Raw genomic sequence first — 21383 nt, 5'->3', positions numbered from 1 at the left:
ATTACCATAGATAGGTGGGAGTAGGATGGAGAGAGCGACGCAGCGCCCTCCTGCAGTACCCCCTGCTGGAGAGAGCGCACGGCCTCCCAAGGCTCCGTACCAGTCCCGTATTTCCCAGTCTCCCTCACCGGGAACAGGACAGAACAAACCGGCAAACGAGCAGAATCGGATCACAGTGTGCTACTGAGGCACCCTACTTATCTACAGAACCCCCACGTGAAGCCCTGTCAATGCAGTCGTACTCTTTCCACCCAGGTCCGGCACTGGAATAGCCAGGCTCGCTCGTGACCCCGCCCCGGCAAAAGGCCCCCTGCGTCGCCTTATGATTGGCTGCGCGGCGGCGCCACTTCCTTTTCTCGCTCGCTGGCAGAGAGGGTGCCGACAAGATGGTGAGCGTGGGGCTGTTGTGGTCGGACTATCCGTCCTGTTGTGCCGCCATCCGCGCTCTAAGAGTCTCCTGGGTGGCAGTGCCCCGCTGGGCTGGCCTGGCCGCAGGGGGTTGCGCGTGTATGGGGGGGTGCGGGTGGGGGATGGTGCTGCTTACAACCGGCATTCCTGTGGCCTAGCTGATGCCGCTAGGAGCTGTGGGGAGTGAGGCTGGGCGTGTGTTGGGCCTGCTGGGCCGCCTTTCCGCTACCAGGAGGAGCGGCCGTCGGTGCAGGCGGTATTGAGATACCGAAGTGCTGTGTCTGCGTGCTATGTGGAGTGCTGTGGGTCATACTCGTGTCTTACTTTGCTTCTTGCTGTCTGAAAAGCCCCATCGGGATGAAATGCGTAGCTTTCATAAGGAACTGTGCATTGTTATAGTGCCCAGAGATGATTGGAGGCCTTGAGCATCTCCTGTATGAGGAAAGGCTGAGGGACTTGAGACACTTCTTTCAGGAGAAGAGAAAACAGAGGGCAATGCATCACTGTTTATAGATATCTAAAGTGTGGAGGTCAAGTTGGTGGGGAGGCAGATTCTTTGCAGTGATGAGCAGCAGTAGAGTAAGAGGTAACAGGTAGTAACTGAAACATAGAAAGTTGCATGCTAATGCAGGGAGGAACTCCTTTATTATCGTACTGGTGGGGTAGTGGAACAGGCTGCTCGGAGAAGTTGTGGAGTCTCCATGTCTGGAGATATAAAGACCTATCTGGAAGCCTACCTATGTGACCTGCTGTAGGGAGCCTGCTTTCACAGGGGGTTGGACTCAGTGTTCTCTTGAGGTCCCTTCCAACCCTGATAATTCTCTGAGTCTGTTAGAGCCTACTTTTTGTAATCTGTGTGTTTTAATGAAGTTACTTCTGCATGTAAAAATAAAGGGATTGTATATGCTGCTGTCTGGCTCATGGGCTGAGTGACTATTCTTCAGTCTACTTTAGTTTTTCAGGGTGAATCCTATAGTATAAGACAAGTGTGTTTAATTGGAAGTGCATTTAGCTTCAAGTAGAGTGCTGACTGCAGTGGTGTCATGCGTTATATATACACTAGGTTTTGTAAACTATGATTTTGTATCACTTCTATGTATGCTGTTTTGCAGAATGACACAGTGACCATAAGAACTAGGAAATTCATGACGAACAGACTGCTTCAGCGCAAGCAGATGGTAAGAGAAACACTGAGTATTATCTTCAGTTGTTTATTGATTCTTGACTGCACATATTTTAAGTCATGATAAGCAAGGAATGTTAATGTTGTAAGGTGTGAAGAGGCTTAAACATTCCTGCATGCTGAAGGTAAATTTTCATGATGGGAAAGCAAGCTAACTTGTCTTTTGAAACAGGAAACTGTTAGGAAAAGATCTGGATTAGATTAATAATATGTTGTATGTCTTGTGTGTCCTAGTTCTGGTTCTGAGTTTGGGGTGGGAGTCTAGTTGTTTTATTGGGTATTGACTGCCTTTGGCTTTTACATGACGTAAAATTTTTTTTAGGTGATTGATGTTCTTCATCCTGGGAAGGCCACAGTCCCCAAAACAGAAATCAGGGAAAAGCTGGCGAAAATGTACAAGACAACCCCTGATGTAATATTCGTATTTGGCTTCAGAACTCACTTTGGTGGTGGCAAGACAACAGGCTTTGGCATGATCTATGATTCCTTGGACTATGCAAAGAAAAATGAACCAAAACACAGACTTGCCAGGGTAGGTTATTTATTCTGCAATTAGAAAACAATTAGGATGGCTTTCAAGTGTTGAGCAGTTCATTTTCATATTAAAAAAGAAAAATACTTGTAGTCGTGCAGGGATATTGCTGTGCATAGGGAACTTTGTGTTTTGTAAGAGGTCTTAACGTAATGTGGATTAGCTTTTGCATTTGAAAATTAGGTTGCTTCTGGTATAATGTACTATAGATAAAATTGGGATAGCAAAACTGATGTTACTTGTGATGTTCTGCAAATAAGGATTCCTTACTCACTGTTAAAACTCTAGAAGCATAAAAGATGGGGCTGATCCACGCAAGATCTTAGTGTTTCCTCTATTTTATCATCTGTTACTTAATGAAGTTGTCCTGCTGTTTAGCTGTTATTTCATTGAAACAGCACTTGAAAAGTCCAGAAATACTAAAACAATTGTAATTTGTAGAATGAAAACTTCCGAGGTTACTACCACTGAACAGATATTAAATACAACTTTGGTTTTTTTAATAGCATGGTTTGTATGAGAAGAAGAAGACTTCTAGGAAGCAGCGGAAGGAACGTAAGAACAGAATGAAGAAAGTCAGGGGTACAGCTAAGGCAAATGTTGGTGCTGGCAAGAAGGTAAGATGAGATTATCTGTAGGCTAGAGTTGGTATGTTATTTTTGAAATGTTAATGAGAAGTTATTCAACAGAATAACCTTGTTTTTCTTCCATTTCTTTTACCTGTTCTACTGGATAACAGAAGGTAATCTGTGTGGTCATGTATAGCTTATTAGCTCAGTAGCTTAGTTTTGCTCCTCACTGCTGCAGCTTAGCTGATAAAACATGAGGCAGTGCTTCTTAAATGATTGTTTCTTACGTGTCACTTGAACTACAGTTAAGCTTTCTTTAACAGTAATGCTCTAATCTCATAACTCAGTCATGCTATGTACAAATGAAGTACTCAATGCTAGTTACTCAGACTACCTAAATATCTAACACTTATTCTACTAAGTTAGTATTCTTTTAAATTTTAAGCATTTGTAGTGTTGTAGGTGGCGGTGACTGTAAGTAGAAATAAGAAACAATAGTTGCTTTACATTGGTTCTAAGGGGCTGATTAAAGACTGGGTTTTCTTGCTGCTGGGAGCTTTCTATGCTGTGGGCTGCAACTCGGTACAAATTTAGAAAGCATGCAGCTTGAGGAGAGTGAGTTCCTTTATGATGAAGCAAAATCATCAAAACTGAGGGGAAAGCTGGGTGTAAAGATGGTCACTTTGCTCAGCAGCTTCTTGCACTTTAGAAAACACTGAGTGGGCTTGTGCTTCAAAGTGGGTTTTGCTACAGCATTTTAAGAAGGGAGAGTTGGGTTTATTGCATAGGTCTGTAACTGTTAAATTGCTTTAACATCTTGAACTTCAGTAATCTTCACTTCTGCTTTTTTCCTACTTTCTTGGGATTCTCCATCAGAAATGAAGTATCTAGCAGGTACTGAAAACGAGCATGGATGTGCCTGAATTATACATCACTGAAACACTCTTTTTATCCTGTCAGACTTGAGCACTGTACTCCCTTGCATGCTTATATGCTTCTTTTAAACTTATGTCTTGTAAGAGTTCAGATGACTACATAGTGAAGTTTATTCTGAAGTAGTGAAATGACATGGAAAATATGGAGTTTCCAGTGAGAAGAAAGCAGGACAATCATTGCTCTTGATATGTTTGTTCAAAAGGCTGCAGTTCTGGTTTGAAGAAGTAGTGTAGTGGCATGTGTAACTTGACCTTAAGACAAAAGTGCTTGTGCATCTTTATGGAAACTTAAGTCACATCATAGCTTAGTGGATTTGAGCCAGTAGTTGTAAACTGCATTGTTGTCAGCATTTAACTTCTAACTCTTCTAAGCAGATATAAAAATGACTGCAGTTACTTTGAAATCGTGTTCTTCATGTTTTGTATGAATGAAGTTCTTGAAGTCACTGGATAGATGAGGGTGCTATTAGCTGTTATCTGGAACCTTTTTCATCTTCTCATTTCAATGCTAATTGAAGAGTGAAGTCATACAGTTGTTTAAAGTAGAAAGGTACAGAATAGCTTTTACTGTAGTTGTAACATTAGCTTGCATCCTGTTGTGAATGCTGAGGGAAGTCAGTGTTGCACTGATACCTAGTATGGCTAATTCCCTTGAGGAGTTTTGGTACTTGAAGGTAGCTGTTAGCAGTCTTGTATTAACACTCATTAACTGTTATTTGATTTACAGTTTTCCAGTTCATTTAAAATCTCCTGAAGTCTATGAGCTTTTTAGAGATCAGGAGTAGGGATGTGTACCGTGATAATTATGTAGTAAATGTGACATCTGTATCAAATACTTGTCAAACTAGCATGCATTCTTAGTAGGAAGGGGACTGCATTTTGTCTTGGGGTTTTTCAGTGCCCTTTAGAATTATCTTTGGGTATCCATAGTTAAGATCTTTGTTGATCCTAGTGTCCATGTGTTAGGACAAATTAATTAACATGCTGTCTGGAAAATCTGCTTGGGAGAAGTTCTGTATCATATCACAGAAAGGAATTGCAGAATACACTGCCACCTTAAAGCTTTGTCTTGTAAAATGCATGCTTATATGTAACTGTGCCATAACATACTTATTCATAGCCATCTGCATTTTTAATAGGAATCAGGAAAGTTATTTTAGTGTACACCTATGCAGTCCGTGAGAATTGTTTATGTCAGAAGTGTGTAGACACTTGATTAGACCTCTTCAAGAAAGTATCATTTTTAAGAGTAATGCCTTCTAATGTCAAGTTATTTTGACAGCTTTTGGTGTGTGGATTTTTTTAACAAATGTGTTTTTAAACATGATCAAACAGAAATGTGGATGGATAAGCACTTAAAACCATTGTAGCCATTAGCTATAAGTGTATATGTAATTGCATCCTAAGAGTTACTTAACAGTAACACACACTCTGTGTGGCTACTGTTAGATTTCATTTTAAGCTTGATGGAATGCATGAAATCCAAGTCTTTAGCCTTTACAGTAGTCAAAATTCAGAGGTTTTCCTATCACATGTAGTTGTGGTAGTTAGAAAAAGCAAATTGTGTTTTCAAGTCGATATCATCGACAGTAGTGGAACATAAATAAAACCATTCTCATCCAATGTTCTTTTTTTTCAGTAACTGGATGTACTTCAGGTGGAAAATGGATAACAACAGGTATGACTTGGGGGATACTTTGTATGAGTAGACATTAGGTATCCTGTAGTTATACTATGATGTAATTTTAATGTTGGTTTATGTGAAGACTGGTATTTGCATGATGTTCTATATCAGTGTAAGGAAGACTGAAATGTTTACAGGTCACTATTCTGCTTACTACTGAGCTGATTATTTGTTTCTTGAACTTGCATGAAATACCTAGTTAATAGATAATCCCAAGCTTTATAGCTTGGGCCAAGTTCAGTTTTACTGTTAATAGGACTTGATTATTATTATTTGAAGTTTTTTGTAGTAAAACTGACTCAAATATGGTAAGGATAGGGCAGCTTTGTATTCTCTGAAGTTGTTTGAATTTGTATAACTTCAGTTTTGGGAACAATTCTGTCTTACTGATACTTAAGTAGATGCTTGATACTATTTCAGACAAGTGCTAGACTTTGTTTTTGTGTTTTTGCTTCAGGAACAAGTAAAATGGATGTGCTGTGGGCAGTAACCATTGCAGACCTAAGTGTGGTTTTACTACAGATGATATAAATGCCTTTTTTTTTACATAACTGTCTGGGAGCTGATACAGTGAATATGTCTTGAGCCGGAGGCTGGCAAAGCAATTCTAGATTGCTGAACTCCTCTAGAGAAATGCTGTTATCTAGGTTCATTGCCATGACTGTACTGTAAAGCCTTGAACCTTATGTTTTTCTAAGGGAAGCAATATTTGGAAAAAAGTTATCCAGATCCCATAAAAAGTGTGGGTATAAAATCTATGTAGTCTTCTCAAACTGATCTTTCTCTTTCTTTACAGGCTACATAATTCCATCAAGAAGTATGGGAAGAACTGTTCTGGAAAGAAGTTGTTCATCTAGCTTTAACATTAAATAAACTATGTCAGTCAAATCCTGGTTTGCCCTCTAGTTTTGATTTAATAGTTACCATTTTGTAAAGTGAGAACTTCAGTATCGGTGCATTATTTGCACTGTATTAAAATCTTTTCATAATTAAACATCTTTTGTTTTGAGTATCAATCAAGTATGAACCAAAGCTTTCTAGGGCAAATGGTTTTAACAAAGTTTGAAGCAGGCGGTATTTATTCAGTGGAGGTAGGCATACTTTCTGTCTTGCGGTGTTCAGTTTTTTTTCAAGAGCCCTTTTAAAATGCACTTGTTTGACCTATATATATAACCTGTGGAGGAGAGGAAGGAAGAACAGATCACATCAGAAGAGAGATTCAGAGCTGATTGCTTTACAGTTGAGGTTTTAACTATTACAAGAGTCTAGTACAGCCAGCTTTTTGTTCCTTGGTTTTCAGGGCAGACTCTAGGGTCTCCGCTCTGTGAACTGGAAAGTGTGCATTTAATTTCTCATCTGGTAGGGTTAAAGGAGTCGTTTAAGAAACCTCTAATCCAATCTTAGTCTAAGTACAGTTTTTTAAAATTATTTAAATTATACCGCATGTACTGAGGTAGAAGATTGTAACATATGCAAGAAGTACCTTGTTTGGAGGCCAAGGAGGAGAAGCAGTCCTTGAGTCAGAGTGACTGGGAGAGGATACTAATGTTCCAGTAAGTTTCATACAAGATGTGGTAGGTATGGATGAAACTATCAGCCTTTAGTTGAAGTAATGGGATTGTTTTTAGAAGTTCTTCCAAAAGATATATGCAAATTAAAATCTGAAGAATTGTTGGAGGCTTATTAAAAATGAGATTTGTGTTGCTACATAGTATATGTATGATCAACTGTCCGGTCCATTGGAGTGTTTTAAGCAAGGGACAGTAAATATCTGACTGACAAATGGCTTGTTAAGGATGTGCAGCAAGCATTATTCACATAAGGGGTAGGTAGAGTTAAACCTAAATCTCTTTTGATGGTACTAACTGGAACAGTACTTAATATGTGTTTGAAACTGGAGAAGCCATGTTAAATGTAACTGAGTACTCACTAGGGGGTGGTATGAACACAATGAAACAAATGTAAGGAAGACTCCTGTAACAATTTTTCATTTAAAAAAAAAAAAAGCTGGAAGGAAGCAGAATTGTCCTGCCCAAGAGGTCAACTCCTTTGAGAGTAAGCATTTAAAATTGCTGTTGAAGATGTGAAGCTGTGATACATTGGTTCTAGGGTTTGTTTTTAACTGAATGGAAATTTACTTTCAGTCAAGACCATGCAATTTTCAAAAATGTTGATTACTTCAAGGCTGCATAGTAATATTATTCAAATTTAAGTTGCTCTTCAGAATCTTCCTTACCTTAGTTTTAAGCAATCAACAATCTGAATAAATACTGGCACAGAAGTATGTTTTGCAGAGTTTTGATGTCTTAAAAATACAGTTTTAAAGGACATGTGCTTCCTGAAGCACAATTTAGTTTTGGAATTGAAGGTTCCCTCATCAATATTGTAATATTTGAAGTGCTTTTCATTACAGGTTTACTCAATACAGTGGGATTTCAAAGCAAATGGTTTAAAGTAGGCTGTGTAATTGCCTGGTACGATGGTGCTCCATTATGGTAATATAAGATTGACAGCAGAAAATATTTACCTTGTGATTCAGCCAAACAATAGACTTTCCTTGTTATGTGGGTAGGTTATAGCTTCTTATTGAGAAGTTCTACTCTTGCCTTGCAGTGGGAGGCATCAAGAAGAAGAAATAGGGAAGGGGGGAGGAAATGGTCGAATGATTGAAGTTAATTGGTCAGATCAGGTCATCCTAGTTGAGTCTTTGCACTATTCTGCAACATTTTCAATGTGGCTGTGCTGTCATTCAATTTGAAAAATGGCAGACAACTGAAGAGTGTCTAAAGAGAACTTCTGTACTTCTGCAGTCTGGAGGGAGAAGTGTCTCCTTGTGCAAGTTACTATTCTGCCAGTGCTTTGCCTTTGTATACTACAATCTAAGCAATGTGTAGCAGATGTTCCCTAATTCAAAAGTTAAATGCATATAGCATGCTGTGGAGAGACTCTAGGTTAATCCCCTTTCCTGTGGGAGGTAAAACAATTAAGTGGAAAGCACTGATGAGGAGGAATCTTCACTTCTTTTCCTACTGTGTGCTGAAGGTACCCTTTTATTTCCTGCTGATCTCAACACATCCCATCATCTATAAGAGATAGTTTTTTTTGTCACAGTTAGCTCCTTTTGGACATCAGCCTGGCCTTAATATTAGAATATCAATTTCTAAAAATGCAGATTTGAAAGACTGCTTTTATGTTTTGTATCTATTTAATGAGCAATCTGGAGCCTAAGTTAGACAACAGGAATTTTGGAGAAGATTCTTAGAACTAATCATAAGTTGATCTGCATGAATTGCCTTTTATTAACTCCACCATATTCATGGATAGTACTTGTTTGATTTTTTTCTATTTTTAGAACATATGCAAATGTCTCAAATCATGGAGGGATTTTTCTTGTGGTTGTAAGGACTCATCTATTGCTGACTAGTGAGGTAAAATGAATTCTTCCTCTGATATATGTTAAAAATTACATAGAAGCCTTAGGGGGTGACTTAAATTAGGCTAGATTGAGTAGCCCAACTTGTTAGTGGTGTTCCACCTCCAGGTTCACTGAGATGTATGTGGTGCCTTATAAGGCAATTCCCATCTGAGGGAGTGTAGTCTGGAAGGCATAAAAGAAAGCTACAGCATGTCCAATTTAGCTTCCCACATAAATCTTAGGAGAAGAGGTAAGTGTTGTGAGGTCAGGTAAAGACAAAAACCTTAATATAAATGAAAGATAAAATTTGGCTTTAGCTGGGCATAGAGGTTGTCTTGGGAACTATGTGGAGCAGGCATGAGAACAAATGTTGAGGTGGGAGAAAGCTGCAACTGATAGTGAGCTGAAATACAGGAGATAACATGCTCTGAGTAGAATGCTGTACCAGTGTGAAGGGGGGGGGGAAGGCAGTGTAGGTTCTTTCTCAGGGGGGAAAAAAAAACAACCCATATTTAAACAATAAGATATGCAGTTCAACCAGATCTGCTTGTGAGAATCAGAAATTAACTTGCCCCTACTATCCTGATATGTTCTTCAACCAAATTCACTTTTAAGTCTTTAGTTTTTGTACATGGAAGAAATATGACATGCTTCTCTAGCAGCTGCTGGTGTTTGATTCATTAAATAAGTTTGAAAGTCTAGTACTGAATATTCCCTGCTCATGTGTCTGTATTTGAGCAGAACTACATAGTGACTGTTTTGAGTGGGTATTTTTGTGGTGCTTAAAGATCAGGTGGAAGTAGGCTTTTTTTGCCCCAGTTGCTCATAGACTTTAATGTGAATATAAGTTTCCAATATGGATGTGAATATTTTTGTTCATTGATAATACAGTGTTTGTTTATTCATTCAAAACATCATAGCAATAAACCTGTTATGTTTATAAATGCATTGGTTGCAATGCTTCTAATAGGTAGAAAAGAAAGGTTGAACTCTGACAAGTCAATGTCAGAACTAGGCATGCTCTAGAACTGTGTTTTGTTTTCCTTCTCTTTAAGGACATTAAATGGAAATGTAGTCCTAAATTGTATGTTGGTAATTTGTTAACTCTACAGTGTTCTGTCTTAAAAACTCAGACAAGGATGACAAACACCTGTGGAATTCTATCCATCTGGAATTCAATAAGCTTCTTCCTGATTTATCTTGGCTCTCTGTAAAAGGCTGTGGTTAATGAAACAGCTGCAGGAGTGTCTAAAAAGCATTCTGTGCACCAGAAGACAATTGTGTTGTGGGTTTTTCTGCTAATGCTGCAAATAAAGAAGAGGAAAAACCTCCATCTTTGTCAGTTACTGCTATTCATTCATAGAACTCCTATGTAAGTAGCAAATTGAGGCAGAGGTATATTTGAAGTACCTGTGACTTATCACACAGTAGATGGCTTATGCTCAGCAAAAACAGAAGTGCTAGTGCAATGCTTTGTTACAGACACGGTTCATAATTGTATTCCTTGGGTTCAAATCCTGCTTGTTACATAATGAACTGGCCAGACTGGAAATACCTGTGTTAAGAGAAACATGCTTCACTGCCTTTCATGATGATTTCATTTGATTGTTCTGAGCTATTTCCCTGCTATCACTTCATGTCAATTCTTACTAGCCTGTTTGCTAAGCCAGGCATCGTTTGTGTTGATTTGATAACGGGTTTCCATCACTGGTAATAAAACTTCTGCAGCAAATGACCTCAGATCTGTATCTTCTGTACAGCACTGACTGTAAGTAGAAAATTGGGTCTGACACTTTCCTTTTTTATTTTTTTGTTTGCTTTAACAGCCAACTTAAAAAATCATAATGAAAGTAGCTTAGTATTGTTAATTTTTAAGGGGAAAAAGGCTGTTTTCAAAATGATGACAGTAGTTCTTGCACAGTTTGTTTCCTACACTGTTTGATGAATCCTGTTGCAGAGCAGAAATGATTCTTTTTTTTTAAAGGTCAGTTGTGGGTTATCATAAAACCTGGGAGTTGTCAGAACTCAAATCTTAAGTATTTAATTGATCAGATCTGATTATTAAAGATAAGTTTATTGAAGGCCCTGCTTCTGGATTTTGTGGTACTAGCAACTAAAAATGTGACAACACAGGACTGGGAGAAGTTTCTTTGTACACAGTTCTTTTTTTGGAGGAGAGTATATTTTGTCCAGCACTCAACTCTATAGCATTTGTTTAAACAAACACTGGAGCACTGTGCTAATGCATAAACCAGAGAAAACTTTGTGAAATTGAGTTGCTCAGATTTGAATGCTAAAAACTAAACATCTAGCATTGAGTATAAAGTAAATAAAAATCTCTGTGCCCATTTTTTCCCATTGTTAGGAGGTGTGAATGCCTGCTTGTTGCATTTCCTATTTGCTTTAAAGACAATTTTAGATTAACAGAATTTCTTGCCTACTGGCAATATTTAATTTATTTCATGGCTTTTCTGTGTCTGTTTTGAATGTCTTTAGAGAAGATGACTCCACACTGTCTGTGGGCAGCATGTTCCAGTGTTCTGTCCCCCCACACAGTAAAGAAGTTCTTTTGCATGTTTGTATGAAACTTCCTGTGTTGTGGTTTTCTCCTGTTGCCCCTTGTTCTGCTGCTGTAAACCACTAGAAAGAGCTTGGCCCCATCCATCTGACACCTATGCTTTAAATGTTTATGAACATTGGTAAGAATTCTTCTGCCCCTCATCCTTCTCTTCTCCAGGCTGAACAGCCCTAGGTGGTCTCTCAGCCTTTCCTCAGGAGGGAGATGCTTCAGGACTCTAAACATCTTTGTGGCCTCCTGTTGGATTTCCCAGGAATTCCCCCGTCTTTAACTGAGGAGTCCAGAACTGGACAGTACTCCAGCTGTGGCCTCATCAGAGCAGAGGGAGAGCATCACTTCCCTTGGCCTGCTGGTTATTTCTTTCTTTTTTTCTGCACTCAGAACTGGCAAGAGAAGAACGTTACAGCAGACACCTATCACATAAATACTAAATTGTACCTCTAATTCTCTTATTCAGTTATTTTTATTGATAACTAATGGCAGTTCACAGCAATACTACACAGAACAGACCCTCCAATCTCAGAAGCTGCTGTGCTTCCCCTATTTCTCAGCTCCAGTATTCAAAGTCTCTTTTCTTATTTGTCTTATCCCTTCAGTAACTGCCTTGGAATGAATAGTACAGGACCACATGTAAAACATCTTTAATGGGGTTTGCTGAGTAATAAAAATGATCTTATCTGTTTCCAGTAGGTACAAAAATCAAAAGAAAATATATGCTGTTTCTTACTACAGATGCATGGAGGGAAGTACTTAGATTAGTAAGGAGTTGTGCAAAGTAGTCATTCAGCCAGCAGAGGACTGTAGAACCACATACCATAGTGTTATTGATGCAAAAATGTTTAATCACAAAGAATAAAGGGCAAACCCATGTAGCAAGCTATGTAGAAAAGGCAGTCTCCTAAATGTGGTAAAATACTGGAAAGTGAGGGCTCAGTTCTTTGTTTATTTCTCATTAAAGAGTTTAATTTGCCCCAGGTTCCCTCTGTTGATGAAGATCTATGGGAATTTTGTTTACATTTGGAGGCTCATTGCCAAGAAGAGTGCTTCCTACGTGCCATGTACTGAACCTTTTGGGGAAATCACAGCACTGCGTTGACTCAGAAGTGGTGGCACGTTCCCTAAAGGAAAACATACTTCATTTGTAATGAACATTATGTCTGCAGAAACTAATGGCACAACCTCCTATTCCGTTTATGTAAAATAAAACAGGCCCATATGTTGCTGCTTTAAGAGTTTGGGTGTTTAAATTAAATGTTGTTTAATGAATATTCAAGCCCATTTGCTCAAAAGTTGTGCTCAGCGTAGCATCTTTTTCCTCTGTCTTCAATCCTACCTAGAATATTAAGCCATTACAAGAAGGTGCTAAAACCAAGGCATCTGTTTCTAACTAAAACTTGGATATTAAAATGCTAAGCAGATGAGATGGTAAATAAAGGCATACAGTAAGAAGATCGTATTATTTTTTTGTTTTGTAATTAAGACTGAGAAGGGTTTGATATGCATGACGCCCTTTAAGAAACAGGAACATTCTCTGTGCCACTGCGGCAGATTGGGTGCATTACAGCGGTGCATTCACTCCCTGTCTGCTGTAGGAGAGAATTCAGCTCTTCCAGTACATACGGGCCAGATGCCTGCGTTGGGCTGCCTCAGCAAGCTGCTTCTAGAGGCATATATACATAGACACACATCCACATGGGGCCGTAGGCCATAGATCTCCCCCTTTGTGTGGACCTAATCAAATAGGTATGTTAGCAGGCTGGAAGAAATGCTCTGGAAGCTGGATCTACCCCATTGACTGTCCTTTTGAAGGGTCTAGGCTATTTCGACCTGGAATGTTATGCATTCATCATCAAAGATCAGTAACTGTGCTGAGGTTACTTTGAGTTGGGAAAAAACACTCTGCTGTGGACAAATGGTTGAATTCAGGCTCACTGTTCACCTACTTATGTATTTTATATCAATCTTTTAATTCACGAAAGCACTGCAGTTTATGTTTAAATGATACATTTTCAGAAAAATCTCACAACTCTAAGGCAATACTGAAATGCTCCTATGAACTTTATCTCCAAGTCCAGAAGTGACAGCACCATCCTCTTTTTTTTTTTTTTTTTTCTAATAGCATGGAAAAAAAATCTCATTAGAAGACAGCTGGAATGTAAACACAAATCACAATAATTGGCTTTTACATGTTTTCATGAGGGTTCTTCAGATGCTTGTTTTTACTGCACAAGTGCAATATTGTAGATATACAGTGAAGTACTCTTCAGAGAATAATTGATACATGGATAAAATACTTAAAAGCGTTCCCTAATGCTGTAAATCCAAATGGAGGCCAAGACTTTTACATGAGAAAAGCAAATATACAAACTCTTAAATTTCTGAAAATTCTGTTGTCTGCTAAAGCTTTCCTTGCCTCATTGATTCCACTGTCTCTCCTTAGCCAGGTTGTTAAGCACCCATTAGTGTAAGAATGGGGCAAAAAATTGCCTGCTCAACCAAGTGTCACCTACGAGTAGTTAACCTGTTCTGGGCGCTTCTGTAGGCATAAAAATTCACCATTTATCTGTCTCTTTTAAAACATGTTATCTCCAGTGAGGAAAAGAGATATCTGCAAGATTAAACAGAAATGATGAAGTTAGCAATACCATCACCTTCCTACAATGTGAGCTTCCGGAATGAACTGAAGTTCTTGTATGTCAGAGGGGATTGGCACTGTTCTGGCTACCATACAACGAGCAGTAAGAGACAGTTCCATGCCAAAGGACTGATTTTTTTTGTCATTCCAATTTTTGTCTCATAAAACTTGTTATACATAAGAAAAAAACTTTTTTTCTTTTTAAAGAATGAGGAAGGTTTTAAAAGTAAAATAGCTTCCATTACATATGAAAATGTGACTTCTTTTACATTTATTTCCTATGCAGTCTTCCATACACGATCATGTACGTTCAGTGAGTTTATCTGCTCAGCGTACTGAGACAGTTCTTCCTGATTTTAGCATTCATTACTTATAAGGAGCCATCCCAGACAATGAGGGAGAATGGCCTGTCCTTAGCTGTTTGTCATCAGTGGGACCTCTCTGTGGTTGCCACCATCCACAGCTTTTTAAACCATCTGTGTGCACAGGGCCAGCAGCAAAAAATGAAATGAAATGAAATGAAATGAAATGAAATAAAATAAAATAAAATAAAATAAAATAAAATCCCTAACTGTTGGGATGTTTTGGAACAAAACTACACTCCAAGTGAATATATGTCCTGGTGCTGGATGGGCAGGTAATCACATCCCCTGTGCTATAGGGTAAATGCCGTCTGAGCAACTTATAGACTTCTTGAATTCCCTTTTTAACGTTTTGGAAACACCAGGTAATGCATTATGTGATGTGGCAGGGGCAAATCACTAGAAAGTTAGGTTCAGCGTTCTGACTGTAGCCCACAAGTGTGCTTTTGTTTCCTTCTGTCTCTCCTGTAGAGGGATTCCCACCCTTCACCACTTAGAACCTGTTTAAATTCCAGACAGCAAACTGCTCTCCAAACACAATGAAAATACAAAAGACATTTTTTTTTTCCCTATCATGTTTTAAAACATACTAGCATTTCCTTCCTCACCTTTCTTCTTGTCAGATATAACAAACACAAACTGTCCCCAAGGAGAAAACAAACACTTGCTGCAGTATGCAAACACACTATGAATTCACGCCATCAGTGCTAACATGGCTTGTTTCAGCACCAATTTAAAATCCATTCTCCTGCACCTTATGTCATCTCTTTCTGGCTGTCTATCCAGCTTCTTCCAGGTTTGTCTTACTAATCTGGAATCCACCCTTTTGAATGCTAGTGCTATCCTCCCTTTCTACAGTCATGCATGATAAAATATCGAAATGTTTTTGCATCTTCCTTAACACTCTATAGTAAAGATGAAAGAGGATGTGGAGAACGATTGTACGTTATGGATCTAGCCCTCAGGATAGAAATGATACCGATGGCAACCTATCGAAGCACTGAGCTCGTGTTGTTGCTTCAATTAAAGGGAGAATGCAAATGAGGGATAAGGAAAAAAGAAAAGCTTCGGGATGGGCAAGGGGGATTTTCCTGCAACACAATAGCAAACATTATCAGAGTACTTGTGACTACGAGTCATACATTTCTCCACTGTGGGAGCCAGAAATGTCTCTCTGTCATTTACACTCCTTTCCAAGGACAATATAATGCCTGAAAGAAAACAAATCAAGACAGATTCCACAAAGTACAGAGGGAAGATTTACTTCATGAATCTTAGAAAAGCCTCTTGGACTCTGCTTACTTACTGCCTGCCGGGAGTTAGCTTAATGTGTGTTGTGAAAGTTAGTGCAGTTCTGTGAAGTTCTGGTTTCAAATATAGGGCAAATTCACATCATTAATATTTGATAAAACTGTTGTGGTACAATCCCTTCATGGAGATTTTCTCACTCTGTTGTGGTTGATCTTCTAGTGAGTTTTCTTAGGTTTATTAGACAGTTGAACCAGTGCTCTTCATCAACAAGACTTTTACAATGATGCCTAAGTACTGAAGTTAGTAGTAAGGCTGCAGCTGACAACTCTGAGGGAATATGAGGTATGATGCCTACATTTGAGATGTATTTCCACACTTTCTTTTAGGTAAAGAACTAATATGCTGCAAGATGTAATTTTTTCTATAAGATAGCCAGTAACTGCCATATGTGTGAAGAAATCCACTCCCAGAGCTCACACGGGTGTTTCTGAGGAGGGAGGAATTCTGTTTTCAGCCCAGCTTTTAGGCAGCATAGTGTGAACGTAATCAAAACAGAAGAATAAGCAGCAGTGGGTAGAATCACTGCAAGGAGGAAAGCTGATTCTATCCAGTCCTATCTTCTGTGCTACTCCCTCCCCCTTACTTCCCCCACTGTCTTGCAGGTAAGACATTAGAGAAAGTTGTATATGAGGAATTGAGAGTAATCGGAGCACAGCAGTCTTTCTTGATTTATTAGTTCATTCATTAATCCATATATAAAATGCAATTTAGAACAAGGCTCAGAAATCCTCACTCTGACATATTCTCACATATTTGATAAATGATTCTACTGGAAGAGGCTTGAAGGGCATCTGCAGTAAATTCTGCTGAGATCTATATCTCAAAACATTTTTACACCTTCATATCAAATTAGAGGATATCTCTTAGATAAGGGTAAGTGATGAGATTTCTATCACTTGGGTGAATGTCTCATAATTCATATAGGTGGAAGAGGACAAGCAACCAGTATCATAAGAAAGGCACATCTTTGGGATAGTTCCCTTGGAAATAATTCTCAGAATTGCTTTTTTTTTTTTTTTTTTTTTTTTTAAGCCTGAAGTCTTTAATAATCATTGAGATGTTTGAAGACATTGATATAAATATTATTTTCTCTAACTACCCAGAGGAAGAAGCACTGTGATATATGGATTCCATCTGAGTTATTCCAGACAGAACATGGATTCTTAGTGTTAGTTTTAGTGAGCTGAATGAAATTTAAATATGATAGCCAAATAGTCTCCAGGATGACTCTGTAAACTGCGAAACTGCATTCCTTTGCTTGGGTTAGAGAGCAATGGTAAAGAGTTCCAGCTTTGGAGAACCCATCTGTCTCTTCAAACTGGCTCCAGAACCCATAATTGCTCTGTTCTTAGGCCTTCCTAACTCCCCCCACTCTGTTTTAGTACTGTTCTTATTTCTATGCACAAGATGCCTTCCTCCTATCTTCCTTCACTCTTGTTAAGGCTTTCCATTCAGTTAATGCCATGTAGGAAGCAGTCAAGGAAAGGCGTGTCTTTGGGAAGAATCTGGGGGAAGAATGAAGTAGGAACGTGTTTACATCTCATGTGTCTGCATGCAAGTGCATATGTCCAGTCAGGGTAACAACAACCATCTTCAATCTTGCTGTATCAAACAAGGATACTACTGTGGGGAAAAAAATCATTTTTTTTCTTTTTTTTTTTCTGGAGCCTTACTATGATTTGTGTATTCATCATATGACAATATGCATATATACAAAGAGAAAAGTACACAGGCACATTGCCGTGTTTCTGCTGTTTGAATGGCAAAGAAAAAATTGCATATTTTCCAAACTTGCATGAGTATAGCAGAAAAAAAGGATGTAGAGTGGGATTCCCCCTCTGTTCTGTGCTGTAAGCCACTGAAGAACAAAATCAGTTTAGGGAACAAGACTTTAGTCAGAAACCTGTTCATTTACAGCTATTGTCAAAAGCTATTGTCAGCAATATTCCTTTCTGACAGTGTGAATGAAGTGCTTTAGTGCTTTATTTTTCAATGACAAAAAGAATCCTAAAAAAGCAAGCTTTGGTCTTCAGCAAACAATTTCAGTTCAGAGCAATAAACTGATTTGATGTCTATTTAAAATCTCGGCATTTAAAAACAGAAGTGCATTGAACAAAATATATAAGACCTAGAGGCTCAGTTTTCTTCCTGTCTTTGGATTATGTTTTTTGGGGAAGATAGCAATTAGACTGAGTTCTACTGGCTGCTTCTTTCTTTTCTTGATACCATCCCTTTAGTTCAAGAACCTTTTGTCCAGTTCTCCCGAAGTTGGGCACAAATTTTCATCCTGAAGAAGTAAGCTGCTGATTTTGAAACTGGGAAAGTTCTGGCCTCTAATAGAGATTTAGCTGCAGTATTACCTCTGCATTTGCATGACCCATACTAAGCTGCCCAATCTCAATCATTTATTCAGATTCTCTGTGGACATATAGATTATTGCTGCTGTGCAAAGGAAATCTTTCTGCTACCCTTGAGTAATATCCTCTAGCCTTATTCAGACTGGAAGCATTCATCAGAAAGTCATTACAGCTGTTTTGTTTGTATATAGCTTTCACTCCTTCTATTTAAATGTGTGGACAGCATTAGCTCAATTAGTTTAGTGAATGAGTAGATCTTTTAATATTTACTATCTAATTAGTTCATTGGCCCACATGGAATGTGCTAGGTCAACCTATGTGATGCTTTTAGCCAAAACTATGCTGAAGAACTCTGTGGTCTATTTTTTATGTATGAGGGCTACTCTGAAAATAATGCCTCCTGTATTATTATCTTGGCCCATGACATCAGAGTCAGATGCTGGTGGAATGGCATTAGAATTTGAACCTTTCCACCAATATTCCATTATATTTTCTTGCCATGTGACAGATGGCAGCAGAGGGGCATTCTGACAGAATGGCATCTGACATGGAAGTACAGATGAAGCAAATGCATGTTACTGAATTCCTCCATGTGAAAAAAATTGCACCCAATGACATTCACTGATGCTTGCTGAACGTTGATGAAGACTAAACAGTGGATGTGAGCACAGCAAGGCAGTGGTTGGTGCATTTCAGCAGTTGCAACAGCGATGTGAAAGACAAACCATCTTCCAGATATCTGTGCAGATTTTTATGAACACAGTACGCAGGCTTTTGTTCATTGCTGGTGAAAATACATAGCTAATGGTGGTAACTATATTGGAAAGCAGTGTTTTGTAGCTGAGAATTTGTTCCATCAAATAATGTTATTGTGCTCTTCGTACCTGTTGTAGCTTCCATAGAAATAAATAGAAGGCATTACTTTTGGAGTGACCTACATAAATATATTTTGGCCCAGTGCTTTCTGAGGTAGAAAGAGCAGACTGATTCTTGTGTATGCTCTCCTAGAGACTGAGGGAGCAATAAAGCCTCCTGTAAAGGTGATGTTTCTGTCCTACTAGACTTCTAGCCAGAGAAGTCTAAATCTCTTTTGTCTAAGGAAACTGGAATAAAATCAGAGAAAAAAATGTTCCACCATCTTTTGATTTCTAGTTTACATTTAGCATGGAGTGATTAAAAAAAATCCATGTTGAAAAATTTATATCAAGGATTACAAAGTACTTTACTATCTACTTTTCTCTCTCCACAGGGAATAACAGAATAAATGCATAACAGATGTTAGTTATATTACTTAATAAGCACATTAAAAGCACTAAGATATTTAAATGAACAGCTTAGATCAAAACATATATATACAGCATGAGTGGAAATAATTAGAACAAACGGTATTATATGTAACTGAAGTAGTTCAAATTTCTCTTAAAAAGTAGAAAACCAAATTTAATCATATTTTTTCTTTTCCAAAAACAACCTTTTTGATTCTTTTTAAAAGTTTGGACAAATTGAACATTATAAGACCTAACATGGAGGCTGCTGTCTAACCCCAGCTGTACCTACTAATGGTATAGAAGGCACAGCTGATGCTCATTTTCTGTGCCCCAGTCAGCAAGCCAGTGGTGTAACAGTCACTTCATCACAGCCAGGTGAGGAAGGCTTTGGGTTTTTTTGTGTTGTTGTTACTATGCCTGATTTAAGGATTGTGTATATATATATATATGTGTGTGCGTGCGTGCGTGTGTGTGCTCAGAAACTTTGATGAAAGAACACTGAGAGGGAGTGGCTGGATGTTCATAAGCTCGTTTTCTTTGGATAAGAAAGTAGAAGAATGATTGTTTAATTGAAATGTGCCTGGATGCTTGAGGAGGCTTTAAATCCCTGGCTTTAGTAGGAATTTGAAGAGAGCATGTTCAAGAGTTCTTCAGTTCAGACTGAGGTAAGAAACTTGTGGACTCCCTGCTTAAGACCAACAGAGTTTTAGAATTTCTATTTGGTAATGAGCGATTCTTATAAGAAAGTTAAAAAAGTGTTAAATAAGTAAGTAAAATAATGTCTAATTGAATCTTAGTATTTTCTTTCAAAGTAAAAAATCATCATCTATTTCTAAACTTAAAGGAGTTCTCCTTTGTTGTCAGAAACATCAGGAATAGAACAGAGGAGTAAAAAGGTAGTGCTGCTGAAAGGATGAAAAAAATGTACTGGAAAGAAACATTTGTGATTATTTATTTTTATTGCTTTTATTCATTAACTCTTTATCTTTTGAGTCAAAAAGGTTGTTTTTGGAAAAGATATTCTTGAGTTAAATATCAGCATCTGCAATAAGCCTTAAAATTAAAACCGGAACATGCAAACAAAAATTCTTCTTCTTTACTCAGAAACCAAATAGCATGTCCCGCAGACTGAGGGCTCATAGCTTTATTTATTTTAGGTTGTGCTTTTTATAATAGATATTTGTTTACTTTAAATAATATAGTGACAGTGTGCAGAGCTTAAAATGAAGGCTTACACAGTCTGTTGTTATGTGACTGTGAAGTTATTGGTTGTATCTGTGTGCTATAGCAGTGCACTGGGTTGCATGGCATTCCTGCAGTTTTCTACCAGATACCCATATTTCTGACAATAAGGAATTGGCCTCAGAGGAAACTGAGGTTGTCTTCTAATTCCACTTAAATCAAGTAATTAGGTGCTGCTGGCTTCCATGTATGGATCTTGGATTATTTTTTTTTTTTAACAATTTCAGCTGAGAAAGTGTTAGCAGCACTTGTGTTTTGGTTGTTCATTAGTGACAGAAATACATCCAGGTCCAGTCTAGGGGACTCGGAAGGGGAGAGCCACAACCTTTATGACACAGCAGCAGTGGGGTGAGATGAATCCAGGACAAAGAGTCTCAAATAGACCAACAGTTATTCTATACCACGTGATATCATGTGGACAGCCATAAAGCTGTGGGGAGTTGGCTAGTGGGCAGCTGCTGCATCAGTCAGTGAGCAGTTGTATTGTTAGCTGGGCAACAGGCTGATGAAGAGTAATTGTATTGTGGAGATGGATAGATCAATATCTATATTTCATTTCTGTTTCAGTAAATAGTTTATATTTCAATGCATGAGTTCTATTTTGTTTCCTACTCTGTTCCTCATTCCACCTGAGGAGAGCAAGTGAACCACTGTGTGGTGCTGAGCTGCTGCCAGGTTAAACTACAGCACCCTTTCTTAACTGAAGGGCCCCAAGTTATGCCTGAGTGTGGTTACCAACATCTGCAATTTACTGATCTACTTTTAAGATGAAAAGGACTGGAGGAGTTATTTTAGACTTTAGGGCTCCCTCCTCTTCCCCATAGAGTACCATCTCTTCTAACAGTGCTGGGTGGGACTTCTGAAGTGAATTTTGGTAGCTAAAGTCATTTGTGAAGCATCTTAA

The 21383-nt window shown here is 38.4% G+C and overlaps 1 protein-coding gene across 5 annotated transcripts; it reads left to right on the top strand.

Moving 5' to 3' along the window:
- Positions 1–349: 349 nt before the first annotated feature.
- Positions 350–10458, top strand: RPS24 (ribosomal protein S24). 5 transcript variants are annotated; one of them, NM_001277342.2, is made up of 8 exons: positions 350–389; positions 1521–1586; positions 1914–2123; positions 2630–2740; positions 2863–2865; positions 3569–3586; positions 5267–5305; positions 6108–10458. In NM_001277342.2, the coding sequence occupies exons 1-6, from the start codon at positions 387–389 to the stop codon at positions 3572–3574; spliced, it is 399 nt and encodes a 132-aa protein (NP_001264271.2). In that variant the 5' UTR covers positions 350–386; the 3' UTR covers positions 3575–3586; positions 5267–5305; positions 6108–10458. The 5 variants fall into 5 exon arrangements, with proteins under 5 accessions (NP_001264271.2, NP_001264272.1, NP_001384429.1 ...); NM_001277343.2 differs by lacking the exon at positions 2863–2865; NM_001397500.1 differs by lacking the exon at positions 3569–3586.
- The last annotated feature ends 10925 nt before the right edge of the window (positions 10459–21383 follow it).

This window comes from Gallus gallus, chromosome 6, assembly GCF_016699485.2.
Source record: "Gallus gallus isolate bGalGal1 chromosome 6, bGalGal1.mat.broiler.GRCg7b, whole genome shotgun sequence".
Lineage (NCBI taxonomy): Eukaryota > Metazoa > Chordata > Aves > Galliformes > Phasianidae > Gallus > Gallus gallus.
Note: the sequence above shows the minus strand (reverse complement) of the source record. Positions and strands in the feature narration are given on the sequence as shown.